This window comes from Lipotes vexillifer, unplaced genomic scaffold (genome assembly GCF_000442215.2).
Source record: "Lipotes vexillifer unplaced genomic scaffold, Lipotes_vexillifer_v1.1 scaffold346, whole genome shotgun sequence".
In the NCBI taxonomy this organism is placed as follows: domain Eukaryota; kingdom Metazoa; phylum Chordata; class Mammalia; order Artiodactyla; family Lipotidae; genus Lipotes; species Lipotes vexillifer.
Window position 1 is genome coordinate 501519 of NW_006772766.1, and position 15756 is coordinate 517274.

General features: G+C 49.6%; 1 protein-coding gene across 1 annotated transcript in view; it reads left to right on the plus strand.

The window, feature by feature from the left end:
- Positions 1-11522, plus strand: part of LAS1L (LAS1 like ribosome biogenesis factor) — a 25447-nt gene extending 13925 nt beyond the window's left edge. The window contains exons 11-15 of the mRNA XM_007447851.1: positions 78-284; positions 641-788; positions 5877-6409; positions 9330-9480; positions 11390-11522. Of these exons, the coding sequence (XP_007447913.1) occupies positions 78-284; positions 641-788; positions 5877-6409; positions 9330-9480; positions 11390-11522 (1172 nt within the window). The remainder of the gene's footprint in view (positions 1-77; positions 285-640; positions 789-5876; positions 6410-9329; positions 9481-11389) is intronic.
- The last annotated feature ends 4234 nt before the right edge of the window (positions 11523-15756 follow it).

Sequence of the window (15756 nt, forward strand, 5' to 3'; positions counted from 1 at the left end):
CTTCTTCCCTCCCTCCCTCCTTCTCTCTCCCTCCCTGCCTCCCCTTTTCCTGTCAATGGGTGTTTCTCACAAACCAGAAAACGTGGACTTGAATGACGTCCTGGTGCCAAGGCCGTTCTCTCAATTCTGGCAGCCCCTGCTCAGGGGCCTGCACTCCCAGACCTTCACGCAGGCCCTGCTGGAAAGGATGCTCTCTGAGCTGCCAGCCTTGGGGGACACTGGGATCCGGCCCACCTACATCCTCAGATGGACCATTGAACTGATCGTGGCTAACACCAAAACTGGTGAGGGAGACTAGCCCTAGCCCCAGAGCCTAATGCAGCCCAGGCAAGAGCATCTGCCACTGTGCTCAGCTCTCGACTGAATAGCACCAGGAGGACACATCCCTTGTGAAAGGTTTAGGTCTGCCCAAGAGGGTCCCGCAGCAGCAGTGGACAAATCTCCCTTCACATTTTTCTTCTCAGAGCCAAGCAAACTGGACTGGGGCAAAGGGTCCTGAATACTTTGAGCAATTGGGAGGTATAGAATGGGGAGTCGGAGTCTGGGGGGACAGGGATGGGCAGAGCCAAGCTTTTCGAGGTGCAAGATTGGGTGGGGGGCTTTCTAGTTCCTTCTCCTCAGGCCCTCTCTTCTCTCTCAGGACGGAACGCCCGCCGGTTTTCTGCAAGCCAGTGGGAAGCGAGGAAGAACTGGAGGCTATTCAACTGCTCTGCCTCCCTTGACTGGCCCCAGGTGGTTGAGTCCTGCTTGGGTTCACCTTGCTGGGCCAGCCCCCAACTCCTTCAGCTGTAAGTCTCTTGAATTCCATCCGGTAAGAGGGTGAGACCCTGCAGGCCTCAGGGCCACACAGCCCTAGAATGGCACAGTTGGATGAGCCCTTGCAAGGACATCTAGTCCTGTCGCCATCCTACTAACAGATGAGAGAATTGAGTCCCAGAGAGGGTAGGGTATTCTTGCCTAAGATCACAGAGCTTAAGACGTGGCTGAACTGAGTCCTGTATGAAAATGGACAAGACAACCCCCCCTAGAGCAGTTAGCACAGTGGCCTGTACAGAATAAGTGCACAATAAATGGTAGCTGCTGTTTATTATTGAACCCGTTCTTCTGACTTTACACCCAGTGCTGTCTCTATTATCTTCCCAAAATATACCTCTCATAGGTGCTTAACAACCTTCAGTGGCTCCTTACTGCCTTCCTAATGAGGTCTAGCCTTCTTAGCTTGACATTCAAAGATCTTTCTGATTCTGCCCCAACCTATCATGATAACCATACCTCCTGTGATTCCCCTTTACCCAGTCTATTCTGGGCGCTGTGGTCAAACTGAATATTGCACTGGTTCCTGTAAATACCTGTGGTTGTCTCCCTTTTTTTCTGTCATTTCCTGACCCTGAGCCACTTCCCTCATACTCATGGAAGGCTTTAGCACCCAATTCTCTTCCTGCTTTCTGGAATGATATCTGTTTCATTTGAGTGACCCATCTGACACTGCAGCTCCTCACCTCCAGTGACCTTCATTCTTCACTACACTCAGCAACCCATTTCCATCACTCAGAGCTATTCCACCTCTGAAAGCTTACATCCCAGCATCCTACTCAGTGACCACCACCTCTTGTCCTACCAGTTCTCACCCTCGCATCCCACAACATCTGCTCTTTGCCTGCCTCCAGACCTCCATCCCTCCATTTCTTACCCGCCTCAATTTTGCTTCCCCTCAGTCCTATCTGTGGTTGATCACTTCAGCCACCCATCATCAGCATCCTCAGCTCTGCCCATCCTTTGGCGTGTCTGACTTGCAAACCCCCGAGCTAGGAGTGATCCTCCCCACTCTGCTTCTCCCAGTCCTCAGCCCGGGTAGCTGAGCTCTGCTGGAGAAAACCACATAGCCCTGCAGATTGCTGCCACTGCAGAGGTATGATTTTTAATCTCAAGCCAGGCCTCAGTTCTGCTTGTCTGAACTTTTACTTGTTTTCTTCCCACTTTCTCTCCTGTTTCCTGACTGTTCTGAAAACCTTACCACTCATCTCAAGCCCCACCCCCCCCTCCCGTTTCACCCTAGCTTCCTCAAGCACATGGAGGCCTCCAGCAGGGCCCCCTCCACCTGAGGTCCAGCCCTCGTGAACTGATCTTCGGCTACACTCAACGTTGTCGCCAGTCTCAGTATGAGGTGGCCTTGCCCAACCTCAAAGCCTTCTCTCCACCTGTGCTCTCTGCTACCTCTGCTAGCATCACTGGGGCCTCACCCCAGCCTCTCCCTTGCTCTACTGGCTCTTACTCTTCAACCTGTGAACAGTGCCTGAGTTTTTCTTATCTTTAAACCAAACAACAACAACAACACAAGCAAAATCTCCTTTGACCCTGCATCCCTCTGTTGGGTTATCACTAGCTTATCACTCCTTCCTTTCCTATCAAAACATCTCAAAAGAGTAGTCTACACTCAGCAGTCTCAGTTTCCTCACTACCTTCTTAATCCTCAAGCTGCTGCAATTTGGCATTCATCCCCAGAGCTGCTTTGACCTAATTACCAAATCCAGTGGGCCCTTGTCCATTGCCTGTCTGCTGCATTGATGCTGTTTACCACTCCCTTCTTCAAATGCCTGTGCTTTTTTACTAGTTCCAGTAAAGTACCAAAGCTCAAATCTCTTTATCTAGCTCAGGCCTTTCCCCTGAGATTCAACCTCCTATATTTGACCGCATGCCAGATATCTCCCCTTAGATGGCCTCCAGGCACCTTACTGTGACCAAAAGAGCATGGGTCATCTTACTCCCCACCCCAGCCCCAAAGTGAACTTCCTCCTCTGCTCCCTGTCTCACTTGGCAGCACTATCTACTGTATCATGTTGATTCTCTCAAGTACTTCTCAAATCTGAGATTCTGTCTTGCCCTGTCTATTTCCCCTAGTGTCTCCTTCCCTCTATCAGACTAAGCTTTTCAAGGACAAGGGTTCTGCATTAGCCATCTGTGCCTCAGCACTCCATGCAAGTCCAGGCCCCAAACAAACCTCAGTAAATGCTGAACTGAACTGTACTCTGCTGTCTCATTGCCAGCAGTGCTGTCTTTGGTGGGAGCTGACTCCATGCTTGAGGAATAAATGAAGTGGGAGTCTGGATGCTAAGACCATCTTAGTCCCCTGATCTTTCCCATGGAGTCAGAAAGTCTTTCTTGAACCCTAATGACATTTGGGGGACAGTTGTATCTTATAAGTAACTTATAAGAGAAAAAAGTAGCCTTGTTGACAAAAGACAGCCAGTTCAAAACCTCCAGGAGATGAGACTGAACCAAACAGCCAAATCTCCAGATGTGTATGCTCTAGACTGGAAGTGATATGGATGGGTGGGAAACTGGGAGGAGAACCAAAAAATCCTAGAGGCATTTGAGCAATTCCAGCAAGAGAAAGAATAAAGGAAATTTCAAAATTCTGAAGGAACATGGCATATGTATGTAATGGGGGAAGGGAATGAAAAGAGCAGCATGGAGAGGTTGGATAAGTGGCCTTCAAGGTACTTTCCAATCCTAAGTGCCTACAGAGTGGAAGCTGCTGGTCTTGGAGAAGTCTGGACCACAGAGATCTCCCAACCCAAGCATACCAGCGGGATGCGACACATGCCAGCAGTAACAGCGGCTCACTTGGGTACGATTTCTTGTGCATAGATCCTGCCTTTCGCAGATAATCAGTGAATCTAGTCCTAATCATCCTGTTACACAGATTGGGAAATGGGATTTCCCCAGGTATTAGGCTGCAAGTCAGTAACAAGTCTGCAAGTCAGAGCTGGGGCCAGAAACCAGATTCCAGATATATTGTCCTTACTCCTGTGCTCTTTCTACAGTGTTCCATTAGATTGCACATAGAGAACATGACTTTTCTTTTCCCCACAGGAAAAATAAAAGATACCACTCGCAATTAAGTGTCGGACATGGTGCTGTGTTTGTAGAAGCATTTTCATTTAAATTGACACAGCAGTCTTTGGAGGTGGAGATATTATATACTTTTATTTGACAGATAAGAAAGACACCAAGGTTCTGAATAGTGTGAAATGACTTATCCAAAAGTCATGCAATTTGTTGGTGGTGGGACAGGGATTTGGGTCCAGGGCTTATGAGTCCAAAGTCCACCTTCTTTCCACCAGCCTGACCTGTGACCTTCTCAGTCCCTAGCTGTGACGAGGCAAACCCGAGGAAGGAGATGGATTTTAAGATTCATATCACCCCTGCACCTCAGTGGTCAGACTAGACAGCTTGAGAGAGTGGGTGTGTAATAATAATAAACAGTGGTAATATGGCGTCTTGCCAATATAAAGTGCCTGGGAATATTTATTATTAATCCTACAAATGGACCACAGTGAGAGGGAAGAGAGTTTCTCTCTGGCTTTTCCTCTTAGTAGTAAGGCTGGAAGCTTTTTGAGAGCTCCCCCCAGCCAGCCAATATCAATTAAGTTTGAGCCAGTGCCATCTTGGAATGTGGAATTATCCCTGCAGAGAGGGTCTCCCAGTGGAGTCACTAGCTCCCAGCCCTACCCCCAGCAGCCAGTGACCAGCAACCACACCTATGTGTCCGGTGTGCCTATGGGGCCCAGAGAGAAAACAGCCCACTGAGCACATGGCCCTTCCTTCTGTGAACAACCCACAATTCAAACTCGATACACTTAGAAGGAAACTATCCATCTGTCCATCCTACCCATGCCTCCAGCGGTGACCAGGTGCCTGCTGGGTGCCCAGTTCTATGTGAGGCTCTGCAAGGGGTACTCACCCTCTTCCTCCCCAGGAGCTCTCCTTCCCAGCCGCTCTGTTTGTTGGTGGTTTTGCTGTTAGCGCCGTCCTTTGTATGCACGATGTCGTCATCTTTAACTCTCCTCTGCCTTCCCCCCTACCATCTGATCACCAAGCCCTGCTCTCTGTCTGTCTGTCCTTCATAGCTTCTCTCCCTCCCATCGCTGCTGCCAGTGCCCTAGGTCAGCCCTCACCGACTCTCCCTGGTCTCCCTGACTCCAGGCTGCCCCACCCAGGCCATCCTCCACATGGTCACCATGGTGATCTTCAGAAATGCAGCCTTCACCTGTGCTCAAACACGTCAGATGACCCCCTCCACCCAACACACACACACTTAACCTTTGCAGGCTTCTCTTGCTCCCACAGCTCCTCAGCACAGCCCTTCCGCTCGAGCCAGGCTACTCTCACCGTATGCACACAGCCCGGTGTGCTTGCTCTTGTCTCTGCACAAAGCCTTCCCTTGATCTCTCCTGCCCTCCTTGTGCTCTCTGCCTCCCCCCAGCTCCTGTAGTGCCCAGGTCTGCATTGCTCATCTGGCCTCCCGCCCACATTCTGCTTTGTCTTGTCAGCTGCTGCTTTTTTTTTTTTTTTTCTTTTCCTCCATTCCAGGCTGGGCTGTAGTTGTCCCCCAAAAGGAATCACACTTTGTGTTCCATGCAGATGGAGCACAGCACACTTCCAGGCATATCTTTGGAGCTCAGGATACATTGCTCAGCTAAAGAGAGGGATCTATTCTCATGTCCGGCCCTGCAGGCCTGTTGGCTAGTTTGTGTATTTACATAGCATTTCAGTACAGATTAATAGCTCTCATTTATTGCTTGCTTACTATGTGCCAGGCATTCTGTGTGAGCTATCTTATTTACTCCTTTCAACAACCCTCTAAGTTAGGTGCCATTATTGTCCTCATTTTACTGAGAGTGGAAGTGAGCCACAGAGATGAATTTCGGAGCTCGTTCAGGGTCCATGGTCCTGTTGTATCTGTGTTTTGTCTTCTCTACTGCACTGCCTTTCAGAGGCAGGTCTGGAAGCTCAGAGACCAAATTCAAACTGGAGTTTTGGGATATAAAATGACTTGAGATTTTGAATCTTTCTTACTCCATCCCTCTGCTCAGCATCTTCAAAGCCATGGGGCAGGTCCTGCCAGACGAGGAGCAGGAGAAGCTCCTGCGCATCTGTTCCATTTATACTCAGAGTGGAGAAAACAACCTGGTGCAGGAGGGCTCAGAGGCTTCACCCATTGGGAAGTCTCCATACACACTGGACAGCCTGTACTGGAGCCTCAAACCAGCTGGCTCGAGCTCTGGACCTGAAGGAGAAGCCCAGCAACAGGAGGAACAGGGCAGCCTTAATGATGCCAAGGAAGATGAGAAGGAGAAGCAAGAGGCCTTGGAAAACCAGATGGAAGAGGAGGAGGAAGAGGAAAATGATGACCAGAAGTGGGAGGAGGAGGAGGAAGGTCATCATCACAATGATGACGAAGACGACGACGATGATGATGACGACGACGGCGAAGATGAGGAGGAGGAAGACAGGATGGAAGTGGGGCCTTTCTCTATGGAGGAAGAGTCCCCCACTGCTGAGAATGCCAGGCTCCTGGCCCAGAAAAGAGGAGCTTTGGAGGGCTCTACATGGCAAGTTAGCTCAGGTAAGAAGCCTGATCTCCACTTTCTCCCCACATCTATCTTCCCTCTCTGGCTGGCTCTTGAGGCTTCCCTTCACCCTAGAGAAAGGATGGAAAGTAGCAGGAAGTAGCCAGCATGAGGCAAGCCTGGGAGACAGCCTGGTGTGTGGACGACAGCTGGTTTCCCTCCCCCTTAAGATGGAGCATGTGAGCGCCAGGGACCTTAGCACTGTCATGCTGCCAGCTGCCTCATGCAGAGAGCACATTCAGAGAGGTTGGTGTGGGTGTGGGCACTGGGCAGCAAAACACAGAAAGCTAGAGTTAGGTGGTTGATATATGTATGATTCTGCGTGTGTTTTTCATGTGCAGTGATCGGGGCAAGGAGCCAAAGAACAGTGCTTTCTGTGTATATGTGAATGTGTATGGACACTTGGAGGCTGGTTGGTGATAGGACAGGATTTTGCTGTGTGTATGAGAAAGAAGGAACCCAGAGGTATTCAGTCAGTGGAAGTGGAAATGTGATCAGAAGGGGGAGAATAAGGAGCAGTGCAGTTTTTTGGTGAGTATACAAGTTAGTGAGACAAAGCCAGGAGGGAGCAGGGGGTTGAATGGTAGGTGGGGGAACATGAGTCAGCCCCTGAGGGTGTTTTTTTGAATGCCCTCATTTGGGTTGGGGAGCAGGAACCTTAAGGCAGGGGGACTCCGCAGGAATGAACAGTCTGATGTGTGCACATGGGCATGTGTGTATGTGTACATGCTGGAGGCAGGGGTAGACATGGGGCACAGCCCATGTGATGGAGCCTGGGGCTGGGACTGGGTATGCTGTGGGGTAGGCATGGTGAGGAACAATAGGGAGAGAAAGGGGAAACAGTGAAAGAGCTTAGGGGGAAAGTGAAGTCTTTGCCCTTATAGACGTGTGTGTGGAAGGGCTGGGACATAAAGGCCCTGAGTGCTACGGATAGGGGAACATATTTGTGTGTGTGTGTGTGTGTGTGTGTGTGTGTGTGTGTGTGTGTGTGTGTGTGTGAGTGTGTATGTGCTTGCATGTGCTGGACAAACCAAGGCACAGCAACAGAGAAATCTCTTAGAGCAAGGAGGGCTGTGTTTGTAAATATTCAAAGGGAGGGGCAGTGACTCACAGAATTGTGTGTGTGTGTGTGAGAGAGAGAGAGAGAGAGTAGGGGTTGTGAAAAGAGAAAGTGTGAAGTGGGCTGTATGTGCATCTGTGCATACATGCACACATGGTCATATATGTTTTTGGAAGAGGAGGCAGGGTTGCTAAGACCTATGGGGACCAGGAGGGATCTGTATGAGGGAGAGAAGTGGAAACAATAAGAGGTGGGGGGATATGGAAAGGCCTGAAAACAGGCAGTGAAACAGCCATGTTGAGATGGCTTATGTGGTCTGTGCTATCACTGAGGGGACATGTACAAAGGTATCAGGCTAGAGAGCCAAGGGCAGTGATGTAGACAGGGTTGGGAGTAGGGAGAATGGTCAGGTCAGTGACAGACATGGGGGAATGGTCCCTGTGTACAAAGGTGTCTTTGTATGCATTGGGCAATGCAGGGTGTTAAGAGTCACAACTTCCTTCATGTAAGAGAGCCAGGGATGGGGAGATGGGCAAGCAGAGGTACAGCCCTTCCTGCGGGGGTTCTTTGGGTAACATAAAACTCTAGTCCAGGGTTGATACTTTCCAGAATGCCAGGGGCATAATGACAGGGAGAATTCTTTGGGTACCAGGGAGATGCAGGAGGCCAGAAACTGGATCTACTTGGAGGAGCTCGTCAGTGAAGGCTTCGCTTGAAAACACTGGATGCACTAGTGTAAGGATGGGGAAGGGATTTAATATAATACTGTGTGGAGGGTACTTAAGTGATAGGACAGAGTGGGTGGGGAGTGCCTGACATGGTCCATTCCGAAGTGGAGTATGGCAGGGGTGGGGAAGGGGTTGTGAATGTGGAAAGGCCTAGGGCATTGAAATCTTTCCCTCTCCCCGTTGTTGTTACTTCCTCTGTATGTGTATACACATATGTGGAGATGCAGGGACGTTAAGATTTCTGGTTTGTGTGCCTGTGCAGGAGAAGTATGAGAGGCAGGGAGTAAAACTGGAAACATTTGTTGAGTGGAGGGTTTGGACTGTGTGCTTATGTATGTATATTGAGGCATCTATAGGGGGTGGGATATGCAATGAGACAGCCCTTCCTAGAGAAGGGATGTTCTTTATGTGCACATCTGGGGCAACAAGACCTTGCAGGGGGCAGGGAGAGCATGATAACTGCTGAGAGAGTGTTCACTCTGAGGTGGTATGTGGGCCTGTATGTAAATCTCTCAAGGCAAGGCTACTAAGAAATGATGTGGCACTCAAACATGTTGGGAGGGGGAGGGGTGGTTGTGCATAGATGTGTAGGATATCTAGGTCATTCAGATATGCAGAGGTATCTTTCAGTTTGGGGAGGAGGTGTCGTGGGAATTCAGGGGCATCCAGACTCTCCAGGATATATATATATGCATGTGTGAAAATAGGGGTGAGGGTGAGCGATTGAGGCAGTGATAGAGCCAGGTCTGAAGAAGGTGTCATCTGTATCTGTGTAGGGACATGTTTGGGGAAGTGGGAGAAGAAGAGTGGAGAGGAACAAAAATGTCTACAGTTGTGATAGTTGTGTGCATGGTATGCGGGGGTTGGGGGTGGCTGTGGTGGGGGTGCTGCATGTGAACACATAGAAGGACCATGAAGAGTGTATGGGGGAGTATGGAAGGGACAGGGAGTGCTAAGGTGGAGAGGAGAAATGATGAGAGATGATGCAGAGAGGAGTGAGAATGAAGATACACAGCCTGTGCTGAGCAGGCTAAGTAAGGTGGGTGGATGGACAGAGTAGGTGGGCTTGTGCACCCATATGAGAACTAGCTCATCAGCCCTCTCTTGCCTCCTCACTTTGCTCCACAGAAGATGTACGATGGGACACTTTCCCCTTAGGCCGAATGCCAGGTCAGACCGAGGACCCATCAGAGCTTATGCTGGAGAATTATGACACCATGTATCTTTTGGACCAGCCTGTGCTAGACCAGCGGCTGGAACCCCCAACATGCAAGACTGGGTGAGTGCCCATGGCAGCAGGATTTCTCACCCCTTTCTCTGCCTCCCACAGGAGGGAGGGAGGAAGGGAAGAACATAGAGCGGGGTGGTTGGGGGAGGTAACTGTCCCCAGTCAGGGCCTAAATGAATGAAATATAAGCTCCAGTCCCTGGCTGGGCCCTTGCCAGGAGTCCCAGCCCCTAGTGTGGGGGACCAGTGAGGCAGCCACACAGAACTGGCTTGGCATCCCTCTCAGATTGCATCTGGTTTGTGCATGCGTGCATGTGTGTGTGTGTTTGTGTGTATGTGTGTGTGTGTGTATTGGGAAGGGAGAGGGCCATAGCTTTCAACAGATTCTCTAAAGGATCCACCACTCCTAAAAAGTCAAGAACGGGTGCTCTAATTAACTTCTTCATGTTCCTGAGGAGAAAACTGAGGCCCAGAAAGGGGAAGGGATTTGTCCAAAGGTGCACAGAGTAATCAGTAGGCCTCCCTGCACTGTCCAGGCATCTTGGTAGCAAGGCCTATGTAGGGCTCCATGCTGTCCCTCGAAACTCACCTCTGGATCACAGGCATAGGAGCCCTTGGGTCATCAGGGAGGCAGGAACCAAGCAGCCCTTGCTGAGGGGTTCTGCTGGTAACACAGAGGAGCCCATCCAGAGGGCCTGTACATTCCAGAATGTGGGGCCATTGTGACTGGGACAATCCTGTGAGTACCAGAGAGAGACCTCTGTGGGCCCCTGAAACAGTCTGTCCTGTGCTGCCTGCCCGCTTCATGGGAGATGAGCCCTTCTTCCTCTAGACATTCAGAGAGAGGGCTATGGAACCCAAGGACCCCAGCAACAGGCCAGGCCCAAGGCAGTGTCATGGACTCTGTTGTAAGCCGGGGCAGCAGGCCTCTTGGAGAGAAGAGGAGGCAGTGGGGGAGGCCAGGTTGTCTGTAGTTGCAAGTGGGGCCCACATGTCTGAGAGAGAGACCTCCTCTCCCTTGGGTAGGGTTGTCTTGATGAACATCAAGGTATCAAGGGTGAATTGTGGGCAGGTAGAGGTGTTATATCCAGAAGGAGGCCCAGTCCCACACCCCCTGTAATAGGGAGACTTCCTCAGCTGGAGCCAGCGTGCCCACCCCTGCTCCTTGTTTCAGCTCCACCCCGACTTGGCTGTGTGGCCTTGAGCAAGTCCCTTTTCATCTCTGAGCCTCAGTTCCCTTGTCTGTGAGATGGTGAGTGATGGGAGGGGATGGGGCTAGATCATCTCTAAGGGTTTTTTCAGCTGCATTAGTGTAACCGTGGATCTCCCTGAGAGGAAAGATGATGGCTTTGCTCTCAGCTGTCACCCTCATCTACCTGGAAGAACTTTTAACCTGCAGGAAGCAGGGGAAGCAAGAGTGTTCTGAGCAGGGCCAGGGAAGAAGAGGGCAGTCTTCTCCCTAGGGCAGTTCTGCAATCCTGAGATGGGAGCTGGGCCTAGCCCTGCAGCCTAAGCCTGGCCTTGGGCCCCTTAACCTGCTCTTGGGGTGGGAGGGATCCAGCCCAGGGTCCTCTGGGCCCCCAAGATCTAGGGCCTTAGAAGAAAGCCTATTAAGGCAGCCACTTTTAATACCTTCCTGGGGGTAGGGTGGTGCGGGTCTCCCTTTCCTACCTCAACCCAATTAGCTCTGCTTTAATCTGGTTTATGTACTGGGGTTCTATATAAAGTTTCATTTGAAAAGTTCCACTCCTTTTCTCCCTCCTCCCTCAACTGAGGGCAGGGCAGAGCCACCCCTGGGGCCCATCTTGAAGTGGTTTCTCAGATGTGTTCCAGTCTCTTTGTAAAGCCAGGCAAGAGGGTGGGCCCTTCCCATAGACACACACATCAAGCACCCTTAGCCCCTCCAGAGCCTAAAGCTGCCTCCTTCCCTGACTGACCTCCCCTCTCCCCTCTCTTTGCAGCACCCTGGGCCTGAGCTGCAGCATTGGGAGTAACAACTGCAGCAACGGCAGCAATGACAGTGGTAACTTGGACGGCCTTCTCTGGAGCCAGGGCCAGCTGCATGGGCTCAAAAGTGGCCTACAGCTCTTCTGATGCCAGCCCTGGTGCAGGTGTTCATCCAGTGCTACTGGGGCAACAGCCCACTCTCCCGTACTCCACCAGTGCACCTAATGCTCCATAAAACAAGCTGGGAGACAGCCTGCATCAGCCCTATCAGCTCAGCTTTCAAAATCACAGTAGGATTCAAAATCACAGTAGGATTTTGAATATATTTTGGTTTGTTTTGCTTTGTTTCATTTTGTTTTTTGTTTTGAAAAACAATAAACAGACAACTGTTTTGGTGTTTGTGAGATGAGGGGTTGTGTGCTTCTTCCTTTATTCTGGGGGCTCCGGAAAAGGTGGGATCATAACAGAGCAGGATCTTGGTCCACTGCCCCTTTTATGCCTTTTTTCTGACTCAAACCATTTTCACTCCCCTCATTGGAATGTAGTGTGAGGCCAGCTCACTAGGAAGCATCAGGCCCCAGAAGAGGCATTGTTGGCCATAAAGCCCAGCCAGCATCAGGGGAATCTGCTCAGAACCTCCCTGACAGCTGGAAGACCCAGGTCTTCCTGTTGCTATTCAGCAGGCTTCTGACTCATTTACCTGCCTGCCCTCACTGGGCACCAAACAGCAGTTGAAGTCAAAGAGAAACCTTTCTTTGTCACCTTTTTGCTTAGAAAAGATGAAGTGGACTTCCCTGTGGTATGCACTGGAACAGAGAAATGTCTAAGGGACTGAACCAGAGTTCTTCTGTGGTCACCCAACTCCTTAGACACTCAGAGTGCCTTACTTACCCTGTCAGCCCTGAGCTGCTAAGAGACAGGGATGAATAAAATATGTCTCACCCGTCAGAGCCCTTTGCCGGGTGAAAAAGGACAAAGTCCACCAATTATGGTAACCTAATGCCTTTGTTAAGTGTCTTAAGAAAGCCCCAGTGTACACAAGTTTGTTTTTCTCAGGATGATATTTCCAGGGTGGTGGTTGACTGAGGTTAAGATTGGCTACAGTATCTCCCACCCCAACTTGGGGAAGTGATAGCTGGGTGAGAGAGTGGGCATCTGTGGGGCACGTTTGGGCCTAGACAAGGTGAAACAAGGGACAGAACCAGGCTACATTCCAGCCAAGAAGCTGGCTCTACAAGCGGCTGAGCCAAGAAATGGTGAAAGGAAGGAGAGGGCATATGCTATAAAATGCCAAGGAGGAATTGAGTGTAAGTGTCCTGCCAGAGCCCAGTCAAGGGTTTAAACTAGTTAAGACTCTAGGGAGTCCCCAACACCTCTTAAAAGATATCCTGAATATCTTTGTGGGTATGTGTATGTAATCATTTTTCTAGAGCTAGTTCACAGGTTTAATCAGATTATCAAAGTGGTCCATGAGCCCAACAGCTGAAAAGGTTACAATTTCCTATCCTGTGTGGACCCAAGCACCAGGCATGGTCCAAGCAGTCTCCTGCACAGGTTAATGCAAAGTCAGTTTCCCTCCAACTCTTCCCTCTCCTGCCAAATGCTAAGTCTTAGCATCCAGGAATGTCAGATCTAACGGAGCCCTCAAGGAGGATCTAGGCCACATCTAAAGGGATTTGCAAATGTGTATTCTGGAACATAGCCTCAGCATCTGCCCCGTGGGGAGATGGGTGCTGCAAGTTCTTGGTTCTGTCCAGCACTTCTCTAAAGCACCCTGGATTTTTATCTATTGTGTATGTATTGGTATTGTATATAAGATTTTTTTTTCAAAGTGGGCTTTGCTGCTAAAAAAAAGTTTAGAAATCATAGTTCTAGTCTAGCCCCCTCATTTTATACATTGAGACACTAAGGCAGAGTAAAAGGGAAGGGATTTGCCTAAGGACACAGAACAAGTTAACAGCTTGGTGTAGAACAAGTTTCTTGTAATATCAGCATCACCTGGGTACTTGTTAGACATGCAAATTATTGAACCCCACTCCTGGCCTGGATCAGAAACGTTGAGGGCGGCCAGTAATCTGGTTTAACAAGCCCTTCACATGATTCTGATGCACACTAAAGTTTGAGATGCTCTGGTATAGAGGAACAAGCTGCCCAAAGACCTAGATTCCAGGCAAGCTCCACCACTTAATGAGAACAGCCTTGGGTAAATCATGTCACAGTTTCTTGATCTGTAGAAGGAGGATATTTGCCTCATGGGCTTGTAAGGATCAAATAAGATAATAGATGTGCAATTGCTTTCTAAAGCTTTTCATGCTTTGTATGTGTGAGTGGTGTGGATTCATGCCAGGGTTCACAGGCCTTGAACTCAGGACTCAGGTCTCCATATAACCTAGGACAAAGACCTCTCCCCTAGCCCTCAAAGACTGACCTAAAGATGAGAAGTAGGCTATCAGAGCCATTTTTAGTCCAGGTCCAGGGAGAGTAAGAACCAAGCGTTATTGTTGGCTGGAGTCCTCCTGAAACCTGGGATTTGTGAAGCCAGGTCCCTGGGAAGGGCTGCTTTAGATGGCAGGGGCTGGGGGTAGGAAGTGAGGGAGGGGGGGCGTAGGGGAGGACAGTCCAGGAAGCAACCTTAGCCCAGTGCCCTTGTACCTTTTCCTTCTGACTAGAGGCCAGAGACTGATTAGAAAGTCTTTGAACTGCACACATTTAACCGAGGAGCAGGGTTCAGGGTCAAGGGAAGGGAGCACTGATTATATTGCTATTCAACAACAATAATGAGAGTCACCTGATAAATGGAATCTAAGTGGAATGGAATATTTATCAATGGAATGTTTCCTGCCTTATCAATAAAGGATGTCACAGTCATTAACGATTGCAACCCTCCAACGTGAGCTGGTGAGCCCTGAGGAAACTCAGGGCTGAAAAGAATACCTGACATCTAGCAGCCATCAGACTGCAGCCACTCCCTGCCGTGAGCCCTGAGGAAACTCAGGATGTGAAAATACAGGATACTGGCCCCTGACGGTTGAGGTGCATATCAAAGGAATGATTTCAGTGAGCCCAGACTTGCATCTTCCCATACACAGAAAAGCGCTAACTTCCTTAACTTGAGATATCTGGTTTTCTTTAATTAACAGTAATCTTTTGATGTTCCTGACTACCTGCCCTTTGTTGCAAACTCCTCTATATCCTGGCTCCTCCCCTTGCCTCCTCGGAGCAGTTTCTCAGAGCTACCTGAAACGCTGTCTCCCCAGGCTTCAGTCCTCATTTTGCCCCAGATAAAACTTAACTTGCAACTCTCAGGTTGTGTATTTTTTTTAAGTCAACACACCCCTTCTGATAGGAGTTAATTTCATCAGTATGGTTCCTGCCCCTAAGGAGTTTCATGTTTTGTATGAGATCTGCATGCCAACGTGATTGTAACAGAGTGGCAAGTGCTAAAATAGACATATTGTTCAAGATGCCTGCAAGGCCCCCGGGGGAAAGGACTAACAATGTCTGGACAAGGAGGTGGGACAGCTTAATAAGGAGGTGCCTTTACTAGTCAAAACAGTAGAAGGAAGGTAAAAGTCTGAAGGGTTATAAGAAAGACCATGGCATGTTGGGGCACCAGTGAGGGGTCCAGAATAATTGGAATATGGGTTAAGTGAAGAACATGGGAGGTCCTGAGGCCAGAGAGGTTAAGCTAGAGAGGGATATTGTCAGACTAATTGATTTTCTGCCTGTGATTAGGGAGAAGCATTGGACATTGAATTGTCCTTTCTTAGAATTCTAATTATTCTTATCACTTCCCCTATCCTCACACTGTCACTGCCCTCTAAGAAAGGGAATTCATTTATTTTCTAAGCATGTTTCATTCCCTCACTGCAGTGCAAGTTCCAGAAGACAGGAACTGTTTCCTCCTCTTCAGTCTCTCCCTAGCCCAGTATAGGCCAAGCTCCTATTTGGTACTCAGTAGGAATTTGTTGTATGTATGTCTGAGAAATGTGAGAGGAGACAGCAGGAGTAAACAGACAGAAGAGGAAAAGGATGGGGAGAGATGAGCACACTTAGTCCCAAGAAGGATGATAAAAGAAAAAAAGATTCACGAATACTAGCCCCTTCTGAAGTCTCCTAGCCTGGGGTCCCCTGCAGCCACTGTGTCCACCTCTGCCTTTAGAATGAGACTGGCCTGTTGTGTAGGGGAGGGGAGGAGGAGTGCAGGGGTAAGGATGAGGCTTCAGAGAGGCCTAAGGGAAGAGCAGACACCACTGTGATAAAGGGCTCACCAGCCCGAGAGCAATGAGGCCTGGGGTTCCAGTCCTGGCTTTGCCATTAACTCCTTGTTAAGCCTTGGTTGAATCTCTTCAGTTCTTGGAGCCTCAGTTCTCATACCTAT